The sequence below is a fragment of the Scomber japonicus genome, chromosome 7 (genome assembly GCF_027409825.1).
Source record: "Scomber japonicus isolate fScoJap1 chromosome 7, fScoJap1.pri, whole genome shotgun sequence".
NCBI lineage: Eukaryota > Metazoa > Chordata > Actinopteri > Scombriformes > Scombridae > Scomber > Scomber japonicus.
Genome location: NC_070584.1, coordinates 26,981,761 through 26,997,646, shown reverse-complemented (window position 1 = coordinate 26,997,646; position 15,886 = coordinate 26,981,761). Strand labels below are relative to the sequence as shown.

The following is a 15,886-nucleotide window of genomic DNA, read 5'->3' as shown; positions in this document are numbered from 1 at the left end:
GCAGCCCTAAACCCTAGCAAGCAAACAACAAGACAAGGAGAGAGATTTATATTCATTATTACTGAAATTGAATTAAACACTTCTGTCCAGCAGGACTGCAGGGAAGTGCCACGGCATATGAATTGAAGTACCCACTCGTCCATAACCATACCAGCAGAGATCAGAGGAGCTTGGGGTCTATTTTTCTAGCTCTGTGAAGGATTTTAATGTGCAGCATAAACTTTTAATGAATTTTGCAATGTAGTATGTGATTACAGTATAAAAAAATGACCAAATACCAAAATGTGGCTTTTACATGTGTTATGTTATTTATTTTATATGACATTATCTTTTGAATTCACTACTGTATATTTAAATCCTGGCTTTCTTTACTACACATCCCCACTGCTTGATTGCTCTATGCTGAGTCAAATCAGGAATTGAAAATGTGTTGTTGCACAGGGAAGGGAAGTTTGTCATTTTTTTTGCATTGCTTGCTGAATAATCACATGCATGTTACTGTGTGTGTATTTTCAGATGGTTTTGCTCAAGGGTGCAGCCCACGATGTTCCATATGTTAATATTAATAGAAGCAGACTTGTGTGAATATGGCACAGAAATAGCTCCTCTTCCCTCAATGTTCCATATATTTCTAACTATTTTTGTTTCCATTTTTATCTGCCCTCTTTCCCCATTTCCTCTCCAAAGTAGTACCCGTCATTTCTTATTCTCCCTGGAGAGTCTCATCCATTTTGTGTAGGTGTGTGTGTGTGGGTGTGTGAGCATGTCTGTGTGTGTGTGTGTGTGATGTATGTACATATGGTGCGATGATAAGTGAGGCCGCTTCATCCCATGTTAATTAGTTTAGCGTGTTCCAGCCAGATTAGTCTACTGCAAATTAGTCCTGAACTGACAGAGAGTGTGGGAGAGATATAACGGTATGAGAAAGAAGGAAAGGAAGGATTGAAGGAAAGAATGGAAGGAAAGAATGAAAGAAAGAAAGAGAGAAAGATAGAAAGAAAAAAAGAAAGAAATGGAAGCTCTCTTGAGGGATGAACTGGGTAGAAAGTGAAAAAGAGGACATACCAAGGACAGAAAGGTAAAAAAAAAAAGATAAAACCTGGAGCACTGAGGAAACCGATAAATAGTTTTTATACATTAGATGCACTGACTGAAATGTTAGCGTAGCCTTTGGTGTCACAGTCTCTTTTCTATGTTCTTTTCATGTGATATTTGAGTCGACAGAAGGAGCAGAAAACCTGATTCATGAGAAGTGGTGATTAACTCTGACTATGTTAATATTGATTGCCATTTGCAGGATGAATTAAAGTGGTATTTGAAAGGTATTTAAAGTCTTTGCGGTCCCTGCTGTGGATCTCTAAAAAAAAATATTGAGTGTGTCATTGTTGCCCTTGAACAACAAAGCTCAAAAGGTCTCATTATATTCACAGAGACGCTCTCTGAACCTCGGCTGGGTCGTTTGTAAGCTCGGAGTAAGCCCCCAATGAAAGACACCACTGGTTGGGATATTCTTGGATAGCGAAGTGACAGTTGGAGCTAGCTGATCAAAGTCAGTGTCGGTCGATATGATGTGACAGACTCTGTGATGGCATGTCTACATATACCTGCCTTGTGTGCTTTGTTCAAAGCTGATGTGCTTAAACACTGATTTAAGATGTCGTGGGACAGAGCATGTCCTGTCTGTCTCCTCTGAGCTGGCATCTTTTTGGTGCACTCTCCTGCCAATCAGCTGATAACAACTTGGCAGGAATGGACTCACTATTAGAACAGATGGTTGTCTTGGTGTGTGTGTGTGTGTGTTTTGTGTCAGGCCACAGAGATAGTGTTTATTTTGAACCAAACCTGTATATTGTGCAAACCATCCGGCAAAACTGGCTCAGCATCAAACTACTCTGCGGGGTGTGTGTGTGTAAGTGAGGGTGTGTGTGTGTGTGTGGGGGGTGCGGGGGGTGCGTGCATATAAACACATATTCAAATACACTACAAATGTAAGCACTTCCATCTAATACACACAAACACATAACCTACCCCTGCTGTGGACTCCAACTATGCTCTAAGTGTTTTTTAAAATCTGTGGCCTTTTACTACACACACACACACACATACACGCACACACCCACACACACAAAGTTGTCCAAGTTTTTAATAATTGATCAGGGAGTCTGTATGCCAACTTAACACAATTTTCATCAACATGGTCGCTGCGTGACTCCACACAGCTGGTTAAAGGCAGCAAGGGAAACAGAAGAATAAATCACTGTCTCTCTCTTTTGGTCTTTTGTGACTTTTTTCTCTCTCTGTGAATTCTTTTCTTTTGTGCTCATTTCTCTATCTCTCTTATCTTTTGAATATTCTTTCTCTTTGTCTCTCTCCGTTCATTCGTTAGTTCATTTGTTGCATTTATATGAATGCTTTTCGGCTGTGTGAGTTTTCTTGATTTTTTTTCCTCAAAGGCGTTCTCATTTTTTGTCCATCCTGTCCACGCCAAGTAAGGCTTTAAATGAGCTATTAAATACACAAACTGTGAATATTGTGGAGTAGCTGCTTCAATTGATGTCTTAAAAATGTTGCATTTCACTCACTAAAATCACCAAAATACTCAAAGAATGTTAATCATAGGAGGCTTGAATTTCTAACAAGAGACTGTTTAAACTCAGTAAAAAAAAAATAACATTAAAAAAACACTGCTAATACATGTGGTTGATCAGAATAACACATTAGAATAACATTAATGGATTGTTGTGTGTCATACTGGAGGCACAACACACTGCTTAATTAGATTTTTAATGAAAAGCCTCTATTGCCAAATCAACAATTCAGTCTGTTCCTCCTATAAAACAATATTGTGTGTGTGTGTGTGTGTGTGTGTGTGTGTGTGTGTGTGTGTGTGTGTGTGTGTGTGTGTGTGCAAAGTAGACACAGACAAGCAATGTGCACATGTAGGGTTAGTAGTTTGAAATCCTTAGACAGCTGGACACAGACAGACATGGAGAGATAACTGTACAGTGAGGTATCTGGAGATAACTAATGGAGAGAGAAGGAGCAAGACTTGTTGCCATGGTGACATGCCCTATGTGTATCAGCAAGGTTGTTGAATAAATGACCTTGACAAGCCAGATGTCTATCTGCCTATTCAAGACACAAACACACACACACACACACACACACACACACGTATTCAAAGAGTAATAAACCATTGACACTCCTGATGAGATGACTTCAAAGAAAGGTAGATTTGTGACTATAAAAAAGCAAAGTGAGAGTGAGAGAGAGAGCCATGAACAGACAGAAGAAGGTGGCGAGAGAGCGGCATGTGGGGAAAACTATAGTCGAAGATAATTTGAATATGTGAGGAAGCTTGATGGATATTACATTTTGAGTAGTATGACCACTTTGCGACAGGTTTAAAGGGCACAGGAGTCTACCACAGCTTGTGACTGAAGCTAATGGGGATGTGCTTTAAAGTGCAATGCCACTGACAGCTGCTAAATGCTGACTCCGGAAATTTCCTGACATCAATTGACACTATTTAAATGGGAGTCGACATCTCTCTAGAAATACTAAGCCGATCATTTTTTTCAGTCTTCATTCTCTCAATCGCTACTTTCTGCTTTTCAAATCAGTTTATTATTGGTCATTTTAGAAAGTATTGCCCTGTAAATAAGATTTAGGACTGGTAGGCTCTGATTTCTGCCATGTGGGCATTGATTGACAGCTGTGATTGACAGTTGTCTTGCCTGCTTCTTTTCCCCTGCCCTGGTTCACCCACTGAGTCAGACTATTGTCACAATATTTCATTAAGTTCAATGTCACTTGATTACAGTGGAAGCTAATGTTAGCTCCAATGTGCACCACTCGATAGTCTCAGTAAGCTAGCCTCTGTCTGAGGTAGCGGGGTGTGTTTCCAGACCGTGAAAGGGAATAACCCGTGTTCCTTATCTGGAAGACCGTGGCTTGAACTGTAGGCAGAAACTCTGAGCTTCAAACCAGAACCAGTGTAAACCAATGTCACACCTCACTACATCCATCTTTATATACAGTCTATGATGCTGATTGCTTCCTTGGTTGGTCACTCTGTTTACTCTGTCACTCTGGTCCTGGTTTATGTTAAGACCTACAGTACCAGCCTTCAACCCCTGATGTCCACTGGATGTGGCTGGTTGTGTTATTACTCTTTGACAACTCCATTATGGTTCATTGGAAGCATTTCAGTAGTGTAAATCCATTTCTTGAAACCATAGCATTCTTTCTACCCGTTTACTTTGGAGTAGAGGTGACATAAACAAGAAAGTTTTGTTGTATTTACATAAAGAAAAAGTCAGTAATAGGAATCGTATCATCCTATATTTAATTACTGTCGATTTACACTGGTAATAGTCGTACATATATATCCACAAATTAATTTCACACTTCAGAGATACAAGCTGCTTCAGCAAATAGTGTGTAGAGATAGTGGAGTGGAGCCATGAGTGAAGCGTTTTCTGTGGCCTGGCTAGAAAGTCAGCAAAATGTCTGGCAGTCACAACAGAGCTGGAACAAGATGCAGCGGCTCCAGTTGTAACACTCTCCTGCAGCCTTTCACAGCTTTTTATTCTTAGGATGTGTCTCACAGGCCCCTACAGTTCAAATGGTTGTGAACTGCTTGTGGAGTCAGTGATTTTCGATGATGTATCAGTGCCCAAATTATCTCTGCTCTGGCTAACTGCAAAAAAACAGGACCAGGATTAGTTAATTCATTGGTTCAGTTGTTATTAACATGTGATTTTGCACACAATTGCTATATCACAACATATACAATATTGTTATTAATGTTGTGATGTTGGTTTTAACTGTATTGTGCAACCCTAATTTAAGGGTTTATTTACTGTTTGACTGCAAAGTCAAGTCAAATGTATTTTTATAGCCTAAAATTATAGATTTGCCTCAAGGGGCTTTAAAATCGGTAGAGCAACACAAGAACCTGTATCCTTAGTGTCCTTACTCTGAAATGAGGAAAAACTCCCTAAAAAATCCTTTAACAGGAAAAAAACATGCAAGAAACCAAAGGAAAAGCAACAGAGGAGGCATCTCTCCTCAGTGTTACAAAATAAGTACTTATTTATTAGTAACAATTAACTCGATTACAATTACTGAAAGCTGACAATAAGTGGAGAGTTGCAGAACTTGCAGAGTATAGCAGACAAACACACACATACAGCCTTATCAGACCTTACTGTCTCTTAGAGTCATTGTAGCCACCTCATGGTAAAACATAAGCTTTGTATCTAGAGTTATAATGTCATATATTGTAAATAATACATGGTACTGAACGCCTGCTGCAATTCCAACTTTGATTTCCTGGTTTGAGTTGAGGATCTGGGGTAAAAAATCCACAGACTGAACTGATTTGCGGTTGTGAGGAAATCAAAAGCAAGTCTTTACCCAGGGGATTGAACGTTTAAAGAAACGCAAAAGCTACTTTCCGTAGTAACTAATTACTTTTTATATGCAGTAATTGGTAAAGTCAATTACTATTTAAAGGAAGTAACTAGAAACAGTAACTAATTACCCATTTTTAGTAACATGCCAACATTGTCTCTCTCCCAGGACACACAGACATGCATTAAATATGTACAGAATTGACCAAGAAAGCCAAATTAGAGAAATACCACATGGAAAACAGGATGACTTCTAATGGATTTATAATATAATTTACATAAATTAACACAAGTGTTTAGCCATGGCAGTCAAAGAAAGACATTGTTTACTCTTTATGGTATTATGGGTACCCTTTTTAAGAATTGTTTAAGCACCAGTATCCCACAAAATCCCTACTTAAAAGGATATCGCTGGTGCCAATGTGCAGAGATAAAGAAACAATGAATTGATCCTATTTACAAGAATTGTATGCGTATCCAAAGCCTGATATATTTCATTCCTTCGCCGTTGAGCTCCATTGTGGTCCAAACATTGACGGTGACATGTTCCTTCACCCTAAAGACTACTCTAGATACCTTCCAGAGAGTAGTTACCTTTATGGCAGATATCATTGTGTGTGAGCATATCTTCACTAGCTTGTTGTGCTACATATAACAACCTCTTGACTTTTTCTTTTCAAAGACATTCAATACAGAGTCAAGAGGTTTTTTAAGTATGTTGATAAAGGAAAATATATACAATGCCAAGCCATATCCTTTAAGATTGAAATAGAATGAATTGAGGGCCGAAAGTACAGTATTAACGTCCCCTCTCTAGTTAACATAGTAAGGAAAAGACATTTAGGTCCTGCAACAGTGCCTTTGCTGATGTTACATAACTTCTATGTGATAAAGCAGTTACCTTTTGCTGCAGACAAACAAACATCAACTCCTGCAATATGATATATATATTGTATTGGAATATGCTATCTGATCATGTACACTGGTACAGTATGTATATAAAACACAGGGGCAAATAACAATGTCTTTCACTGTAAATCATTTTAGAAATTAAAGTCTCTGCAAAACCAAGAATTATAATATTTCAGGGGAGAGAAACTATAAAGCAGTGCTACAGAAATACAGTATTATTAAGAGAGGAAAATAAAACCAACATTATCTCCTGTTTCTTTCTCTTTTCTCTTTCTCTCGAATCCTTATTTGTGTCCTCTGTTTATTAACTCTACCACCCTTGAACTAAATCTCACTGACCCTTAAACCCTTCCACGTTTGATTAAGTGACAGCCTGAAGCTCTTAACTTGCTGACATGTACTTATTTCGCTCAATTCATGTTATTATTTGGACTCCAGTTTGTATGGGCTCCTTAAAAGCCTGATTATGCAATGCTCATCTGTCTTCCACCATAAATCTATGTAACATTTGCATTTTTGGTCTTACAGCATCTAAATCATCTTGAAGATAAAGTGAACTTTCATTACAGCGAAGGAAAGAAAGCAAAGTGCTAATGATAAATCAGAACGGTAAAAAAAGAGTAACATTAAAAACCTCATTTGTTTTTTGTTTTTTTTCAGTCTTTTGGCAGAGCCTGTGGTTCAGTCTTATCTCTCATTTCACACCTTTCTGTTTTCTGTTTTAGCTATTTTTTTTTTCAACTTATAGTCGTAAGTCAGAATGTGTTGGGCCCTCATCAAAAAGGCACTTATCAAATCATGTGGGTGAATATGAAACAGGCGTGCTTTTGGGATGCAATTTTCTCTTAATTTCACATGATATTGTGTGTTTAACAAGTCTGACAGACGGCAGAGTCCAAATAAAAATCTTACAGGTACAGGGTCAAAAAAGAAAACTGTTAAGTCAATGTGATTTTGTTATGTAAATGTGAAACCATCATTTTGTACATTCACTAGCTTTTGAAAGCCATTGAAATGCCATGTTGGCAGTGTTTTTGCATAAATGTGAGCGTTGAAGGACTGAATTGCTGCACCGGGTTGGAAACATTTAATGGCTGAGCTACTCTCATAATATCTTGAACTAGCTAGTTAACATACAACCCACAAATAATTTAGAAGTAGCCTACACTATACTCTACACTGAAACATGAAGAACATTATGACAGGTGCTCTGAATGTTTTGTCAAGAGTGCTACATGGTGCTACATGTACTGTATTGTACTGAGCCATCCTTAGCAAATACACAGAGTTGGGCAGACCTGTCTGTGTACAAAGCTTAAAATCTTTGGAGGTGATAGAAATGTAACTAGAATTCAGCTGTCGTTCTTTTACTAACACTTTTGTTCAAAGAGCCAGAGGAATATATACTGATTTTACATTTAGCAGTTACAGCAATTATTCTGGTCTATGACAAAATGTTCAGACCTTTATTGCAATTAAAAGTTCAATGTCAAACATTGCAGCCTGGAAAGAGTAGAGCAATGTAGAGGAGTGAGAATTAGTTTTATATAACACTTTTTTGTCATGAAACTGTGTGAAGTGTACACATTCAATGCTTTTCATTTCAAATGTTTCTGATGATTGAACTGGTTGAACTGCAGAGCTGTGACAACAAAGAATGGTAAATGACTCTGTGTTTGATGTGTGCAAAAGTGCAGAAGTTATTTTGTAATATATTAAACATTTTGGGTAATGAGTGAAGGTAGCTACAAAGGCTCAGGCATGTGTTATTACTGTGAGGCTATAGATGGACCTGTCCTGTCTCCTTCAGACAGCTCTTAGCATTCAACTGAAGGGGAGAGCTTTCATACAGCCTAAAATCTGTGGATGGCAGATAGACATAAACTTGAATTCACTATAGAAGCTTCTGCAGCTTCTGTAAGAGTCCGATCCACACTGGCTCTGACCTCCATTACACAACCAGCCTGGTTCCAGGCAGACCGCAGTGCAAATAATGAAACTGCATGTCTGCAAGCTGAATAACAAGAATGTACTGTATGCTCAGCAGGAGCCATCCCTAAATGGATAAAAGTTGGAAAAAGTAGGACATCATCTTTAAGAATTCATATATGTGATTCATGCCATAAATTATAATAGAGTTGATATTTATGGACAGAAACGACTCTGACCCAGATAGGGAAGCCAGAAATATGAAACTATAATCAACACCACAGATAATCAGTGTAACGCTGATTTTGTGGGCCTACACAAAGTGTTTTTGTGTATCTTGTTCAGATAAGTCAACAAGATAATATGATCCACAAAAATCCCCCTCTGTGCTTTGTCAACTATATAATAACCCTACCAGTACAGCATCTCTCTTAAACAAAGTTTACCAAATGTCTTACAATCAAGACAAACAAAAGGCTTAGAAGCGTTACACAACTAAGTCTCAACAAAACATATTTGTTGACTTCCGTTCGTGTTCAAGAGAAAGAATTGTGTATTATTTTTCTTTTTACGTGTTTTTTTTCCATCTTTCTCTTTCTTTACAGCTTGTCCTCAAGGCACCTTTAAATCCTCTCAGGGGGCAGGATTATGTCAGCAATGTCCCCTCAACAGCCGATCCACCATCGAGGCCGCCACCCTCTGTGGTTGTCGGAATGGCTATTACCGTGGTGACATGGACAAACCGGAGGACGTGTGCACCAGTGAGTCAGTCTCCGTCAAACAAACACACACACACACAAACAAAAATAAACCTTTGAGTAGCTTATGATTATGTGATTATGCCGCAGTGTGACCGATACAGGTTTCTGAAGTCTGATGCAAACCAGTATTTTTGGACTGGATTCATATTTGACACTGAAAGTCACATAACTCATCATTAAATTAAAGGCCAACATCTGCTTTGATTTATCATTCCAACTCTAATTTTATGCACCTCATTCGACGACGAGCGTGCTGCAATGTTTCCCATCTTTGGTTAGGGATTTGGGGAGCTGTAAGTAATAACACTGCCACATTCCTCAGGCTTTCCATTGAAGTGACTATGTGTTTAGTGTGTTGAGGAGGCTATATTGCTATGCAAGACGAGGCGCAGAGTTTGAAAAACATTCCCTCTCAGTTCCACAGAGAGATGGTGTAAGTAGGTTGAGACATGAATCATTTTGGACTGTGTCTGTAGCTAGTCTCAAATTGCGAAAGTGTGTGTATTAGTGTGTGTGCACTATCTGTAGGCATATATATATGTGTGTTATTCACCCCATGCACCTGACCTGGATACAACAGCATGTTTTTGGAGGCTTAAAAAGCTTCAGTTCATTCACAGACCGCTCTTTATTTCATTGTTATTCAGAGGTGAACTTACAACAATCTGATAGAGAAATATATAAAAGGAAACTGATATTTTGTCCCAGCTGGGTCGAATGAATCATTGTAGTGATTATTGGGGACCATTTTATAAGCTGTATTTTACATGTCCTTCAGCATGCTGGTTTTCACCTCCGTCTACCAGTTTTATATATGGAATATCTCCCATGATTCACTAAGGGTGTTTTCACACCCATAATTTAACTTTAACTCAGACTCTGGTTAGTCCGCACCTATACTATTACTGTTTTCAGATCTGCCCAAACAAATCACACCAAGAGGCAGTCCACTCTCCAATCCTACCCCCTTACATTATTATGCTATTATATTATTATTATATCAGTGGTATAAAATGATTTTCAAATGACAATAATGTCTGACAATAATGTCTAACCCTAACCCTAACCCTACAAGGCGAACAAGTCAGAACTAAACATATCTTGTAAACACCAATGAGCATAGTGAACGTTCTCAAGTGGCTTTTAGTGATACCTTTTGGCTCGATTGAACTATTGTGAAAAATAAATAAATAAATAAATGAAAGGAAGCAAAGAAGGAGAAAAATGCAACAGAAAACTACAAACTACTAGTTTAAAAAACACAGTAAATGATATAATGGTACTTTGTCCAGTAGAACACATTCAGGTTGATTTCTTACCTGTAGTTAAGTTCAGTTGGTCTAGACTCTAGACTCTAGACTCTAGACCGAGGAAGAAAATAATGAATTCTTGCCTTTTAGTTACAATCTGTTTCCCAAACCCCCAGAACAGCTTCGGGGCTATGAAGCCAATTTGATGCAGAGGTCAAACTGTAGCCTACACCTACAACTTCCGGGTCAATTCCATGATGCTATTGGGCCCAAAAATATTTTTCCCCATAGACTTACATTGTGAAAGTCAGCATATATTTTTTGGGGAAATCACAACCCTCGCGAAATGATTGTGTGACTATTCACTCCGGTCAAATTTTCAAAGTCTATAAGCTGCACAGTTTAATTATTTTATCTCCCATTTAATGTAATCCTCATATGGCATGACTAGTGATGGATAGAAATAGATAGAAACAGTACAAAAATAAGGTGTCTTGTAGACTACCCTAACATTTAAGAGTGGTAAGTAACGGTCTGGTTCTGTTAGGTTTCTTCCACGTTTTAATGAGGAACTTCAAACATAAAATAGAGAGAGTAGGACACTGATACTGCATATATTCTTGAGTTTTAATTTTATGCTATATAGAGTTACATCCCTGCGCTCACCTAATGACACACATATGTGTTACCATGGCTCCCAGATGAGCTAGCGTAAATATAGCCCAAACATAGTGTACACAGATTACATTCTTGAGAGTTCACAATCTGCAGATGGACCTAGTCCACTTGGAAGCAGACAGTGATGCTATTTTTCAGGTGATGTTGACCCAGTTGTTCATCTGCACCAGTTTGACAGCTTCAACACCAGCTTAAATTAAATGAACCGAACAAGCAAACACACAAGAGTTCATCCAAATCGCACCAAACAGGTTAGGTATGAAAGATGCATAGTCGATGGTTTTCTCGTGTAGTGATGTTGTGATCAATTAAAACATCCATAGAAGCAAAAATATAGTGATTTGTCACCCAAAGATAGTTCAGGAGGATTAAAACTCATGGATTTCACGTCTTAAACTAAAATCTCAAATCATTGAGGCTACATGTGGCAGCATGCAGCATTTGAGATTATTGTTATTCTTCTTTTCTTGCAAAGTGTGTCATCACTCATCATCTACTGCATTATACAGTATTATATAGGTAATCTCAAAATAAACGTTAAAAAATGATTTTGACAGAGTGGTTATGGAACAATTTATGCTGTCACCCTGTTCTGACAACAGTGAAAGCACATGAAAGGCCTCACCCCAACAATGACAGCACACTCTCAAATTGATGCTGATAGAAGAAAAATCAACTTTCCCAGTGGAAAAAGTGTCAGGTGTCAACCTACTCAGCCTACACAGCTCTGTGAATTACCTTGGTGCTTTCAATTCAAGGGTGAAAACAAATGAATGTTACATGTATTTTTTTTGCCCAAAACACAACCGCAATGACAAAAAAGGAGAACTCTGAAATCTGAGGGATAGAACTTCAATGTAGGAAGGCGCTTCAGTTTTCTTTATATTTTCTATAAACTCAATCAGATATAAAAGGAGATGAGTGAAATGGAAGAGTGAGTGCGTGGTGTGTGGATCGGTACCTGACAGAAAATCATTCCCTCAGCATGCCATGGGCTGCATAGGTGTGGAGGAGGTGGGTATGTGTACTGTATGCAACTGTGTGGGTTTTTGTATTTTTTATTTATAGGTCAGACTGATACTGTGGAAGCCACTTACAAAACACTGAACAAAGAATAGGATGTGGCTGAAGGCTGCAGTACAGACTGTGTCTCTTTCAAAATGGTGTCTTTTCGTTTGTGACTGCGAATGTGTCTTTGCTGTGAACTCAGTGAGTGTTTAACAGTGTAAAAGTAGTTGTGCTAAAATTTAAATTGAGTAAACAGCTGTACCAACACTCTGCATGTGTCCTCTGTGCATATAATTATGAATGCATAGTTTCTGATGGGCCCTCCCTGTCAGAAGCAATGTTTATAAGATGGCGCTACTTAAATTTTCAGCCCCCCCACAGACTGCTAACACTTTGATTCAGTAGTGTGGGTGTCTCTGTGTGCCTGTACATGTAAACACACATACATATATTCCACAGGGCTGCCACACATATTTCTCATGACTGTGATTCAACATATGCCAAGGTTTGAATATCAAATTCATCAACTGTTTTTGTTTCAACATGTCATTTGAGTGTGTCTGTGTATGTCATGGTGTCTGTGATGTGTGTGAATAGGCGAGGAGAAGTGCACCTTGTGAAAAGTCTGGGTGTGTCATCACGACTCACTTTAACACCCAAAAAAACCCAAGTTTCTCTTCAGATCAAAGAGATGAGCTGACAGCAAGAGAGAATCTGACTGACTGACAGACTGCAGAATGACAGACAAAGAAGGGATGCTACAGTGAGGAAAAGTTCCCACCGGTTAATAAACTCATGACACAACTGGTGTTACTGGTAATTTTACAAGATGAAATGATGCTCAACATCAGTAGATTGCTTTAATGCTAGACTGTTAGATCTGTGACTCTGCTGCAAGCACGGATGGAAGCAAAATGACAGTGGGGATGGTGAGCAAGTAATGTAATCGGCGTATGGCCGAACACCGTATAACACCAGTAACACCGACTACTGCAGCAATCCTAAGACAAAGAGACACTTCTTCTCTGCTTGATGTTGAGCTGTTAGATCACCTACTGGCTATAACAGACAGACGGTGTTTGCTGGAGCCCAGAATCCTACATAAGTGTCAACTATATTGGAATGACAATGTGAGACCATCCAAGTAAATCCAAGTTTCCAAGATTTTATTCTTTTTTTTGTTTTCTGTCTCCTCAAATACCCAAGATAGGATGAGACATAAAGATCTTTTTTCACTTGCAGCCTCTATAGGTGTCAGAAATATCCATCTTCTTCAGATTCACCTCAATCTTTTGTATGGAAAACAGCTCTGCAAATAGTGATTAGTTTCATTATGAATTCATCTGCTGATCATTTTCCTGATTACTCAGTAAATTATAAAATTCCAGAAAATTGGGAAAATATACATCATGACATCCCAAAGCCCAAGATGACTCATTAAATTGCTTATATTTTTTGACTAGCAGTCCAAACTCTGAAGTTATTAGGTTTACGAGCACTGAAGACAATCAGAACCAGGTTAATGTTCACAGTTTTGTTAACCAACTAAAAGATGTTGAAGTTTTTTTTTGTTTTTTTTACATTATTACATTATTACATTATTTTTACATCACTGCTATTACAAACTGACATTCATGAAAACTTTTCCAGTGCATGGCTTACTGCATTGTATTGCACAGAGAAGCTCTTCTTATACGACCATCATTTGGTTAGTGTTTGAAAAGACAGGCCTATTATGATAATAAAAAATATTCATATGTAAGCCATTAGTCAGCACCACTTATTAAAAACATAAATTATGTTCTCACCACCACTAGTGCTTACCATAATGAAGTCTGATTGCATCCAGGTGTGGAGCAGTAATTTGATTTTAATTGACAGACTAATCTGAATCTGGTTAATACTGCATTTGTATGGCCAGTTACAGAGTTAATAACGGGCAGACTGAAGCATGTATTTTCTGTTTCAATCCCTTTTTGACCTTCTGTCATTTCTTTCTGTAGGTGTCCCTTCAGCTCCTCGCAACCTGGTGTCACTCGTCAACCAGACATCATTGCTGCTTGAGTGGCACTCTCCACGCGACACTGGGCACCGTGAAGACCTCTCCTATAATGTCTTGTGTCATCGGTGCCACAGCAGTGAGAGACGGGCGTGTCAGCCCTGTGACGACAGTGTAGTGTATGTTCCTGGGAAACGGGGGTTAAAGGAAACAAGAGTGGAGATCAGCAAGCTGCGGGCCCACACATCCTACACCTTCGACATACAGGTTAGTACCTTGAGAGAGGGATGGCATTCTTGTTTATTTATTGTACTAATGCACTTTGTAGTCACATTCATATTTATTCTTTATCTTTGCACTAAATGTTACCTGATTTATATTGTTTGATGTACTGCTGTTGTGTTATATGTGCCTTGTAAGGTGTCCCTGAGTGCTTTGAAAGGCGCCTTTAAATAAAACTTTTATTGTATTTTGTTTAGCATGCATGCTGTTCAGTGTAAGTGAAAATGTATATTTTAGTTTTAAACACCTACTACTAGGCCTGAAAGGTGGCTTTGAGAAGTTTGTAGCTTGTTCCTTTGTGGAGAAAAGCAGCTGCAGTCAGGTTTGTATTCAAATAACTGTTACGATCTACTCAGAAACAGAAACATTGTGTCCCAGCTTGCAAAGCAGGAGGACTCAAATGCAGAGACCAGAAGTAGGGCTAAAGAAAACTTCCTTTATTACTGTGACTGGCAAGCGAAGAGCAGAAACTGGCTGAGGTGAAATAGTTTAATACGAGGCATAACAGAACAGGCTGAATGAAACAGAACAGATGACTGGACAAAGACTAAAATGAAAACTGGACTTAAATACAAACCAAACTTATCAGACAATAAGTAACAGGTGGCACAAGACAAGGACAGGCTGGGAGCTGATACGCTGGGAAGACACGAGGAGCAGGGTATAGGGCTAAGGAGGAAGATGCATGGCAGGTTGGAGGAGGAGGAGGACGTAAAACACAACACCTCTCAATAACAACCCAGCATAAATCAACTGTCCCAGAATACAAGACTCAAGTACACAACTTCACAAGCTAACTAAGAATGCAAGAAAGTCCTTCAAAGATATGAAAAATAACATAAGTGAGTCAAATCCAGTGACCCAAAAGACAACATATGAATAACACAGCAAAACCAAAAGATTCAAAGTTTTAAAAATCTTGAACTTTTCAAATGTTTCTTGCAGCATAATCCACTTCTTTCCTGTTGATCTCTATGTTTATAGCTTCTTCAAAACATAGCCGGCTACATTCATATGATTTAGGGTGTCGGCTCTTTATAGCTTTAAGCTCTGCCCTGAGTGCAGTATTTAGCAATTTATTGATGTAGCAACTCTGCCATTACTCAGAGTCGCTGAGTCAAGATGATTTCAGCATTGTCTACAAAGGAGCAGGTAATAAACTGTTGATAGCCATCTTTTAAACCTGAAGGTGATAAAAAAATAGATTTTCCTTTACTTTATTTATGCTACTAGTTAGAAAGTGTTGAAGATGCTCTGAAATGTAACTTTTATAAAGTTGCATAATGTAAAATAGAAAGTTGCAGATATTACTTGTTGCTCACTTCAGAAACAACCTTAGTGTCTTTTCAACCCTTGTTTTAATATGCAAATAGCTGCCAGATATTCAGTTTGATGCTCAAGGATACTTTAGTTACATAGACACTTGCTGACATTGAGGCTTTTAGACACATTCTGCAGTTATATCGTGTTCTCTCTAACCACAAGGCCATGGCGATATCCATAATGTGAGTTGAACTTTCAATCTTCTATCATGGCCCCGGTATATCGTCAGGGTTGAGTGCTTGCATCAAGGTCACCTGCATGGTAATTATTTAGGAAATGGAGCAAATGACTTCGCTTTCCTCATTTAGGCAGTCCTTGATATTGAAA

At 38.5% G+C, this 15,886-nt stretch overlaps 1 protein-coding gene across 1 annotated transcript in view; it reads left to right on the top strand.

The window, feature by feature from the left end:
* The window catches only part of LOC128361321 (ephrin type-B receptor 1-like), a 91,145-nt gene that overhangs the window by 34,701 nt on the left and 40,558 nt on the right, over positions 1-15,886 (top strand). The window contains exons 6-7 of the mRNA XM_053321736.1: positions 8,864-9,019; positions 13,959-14,221. Coding sequence (XP_053177711.1) covers positions 8,864-9,019; positions 13,959-14,221 — 419 coding nt within the window. The remainder of the gene's footprint in view (positions 1-8,863; positions 9,020-13,958; positions 14,222-15,886) is intronic.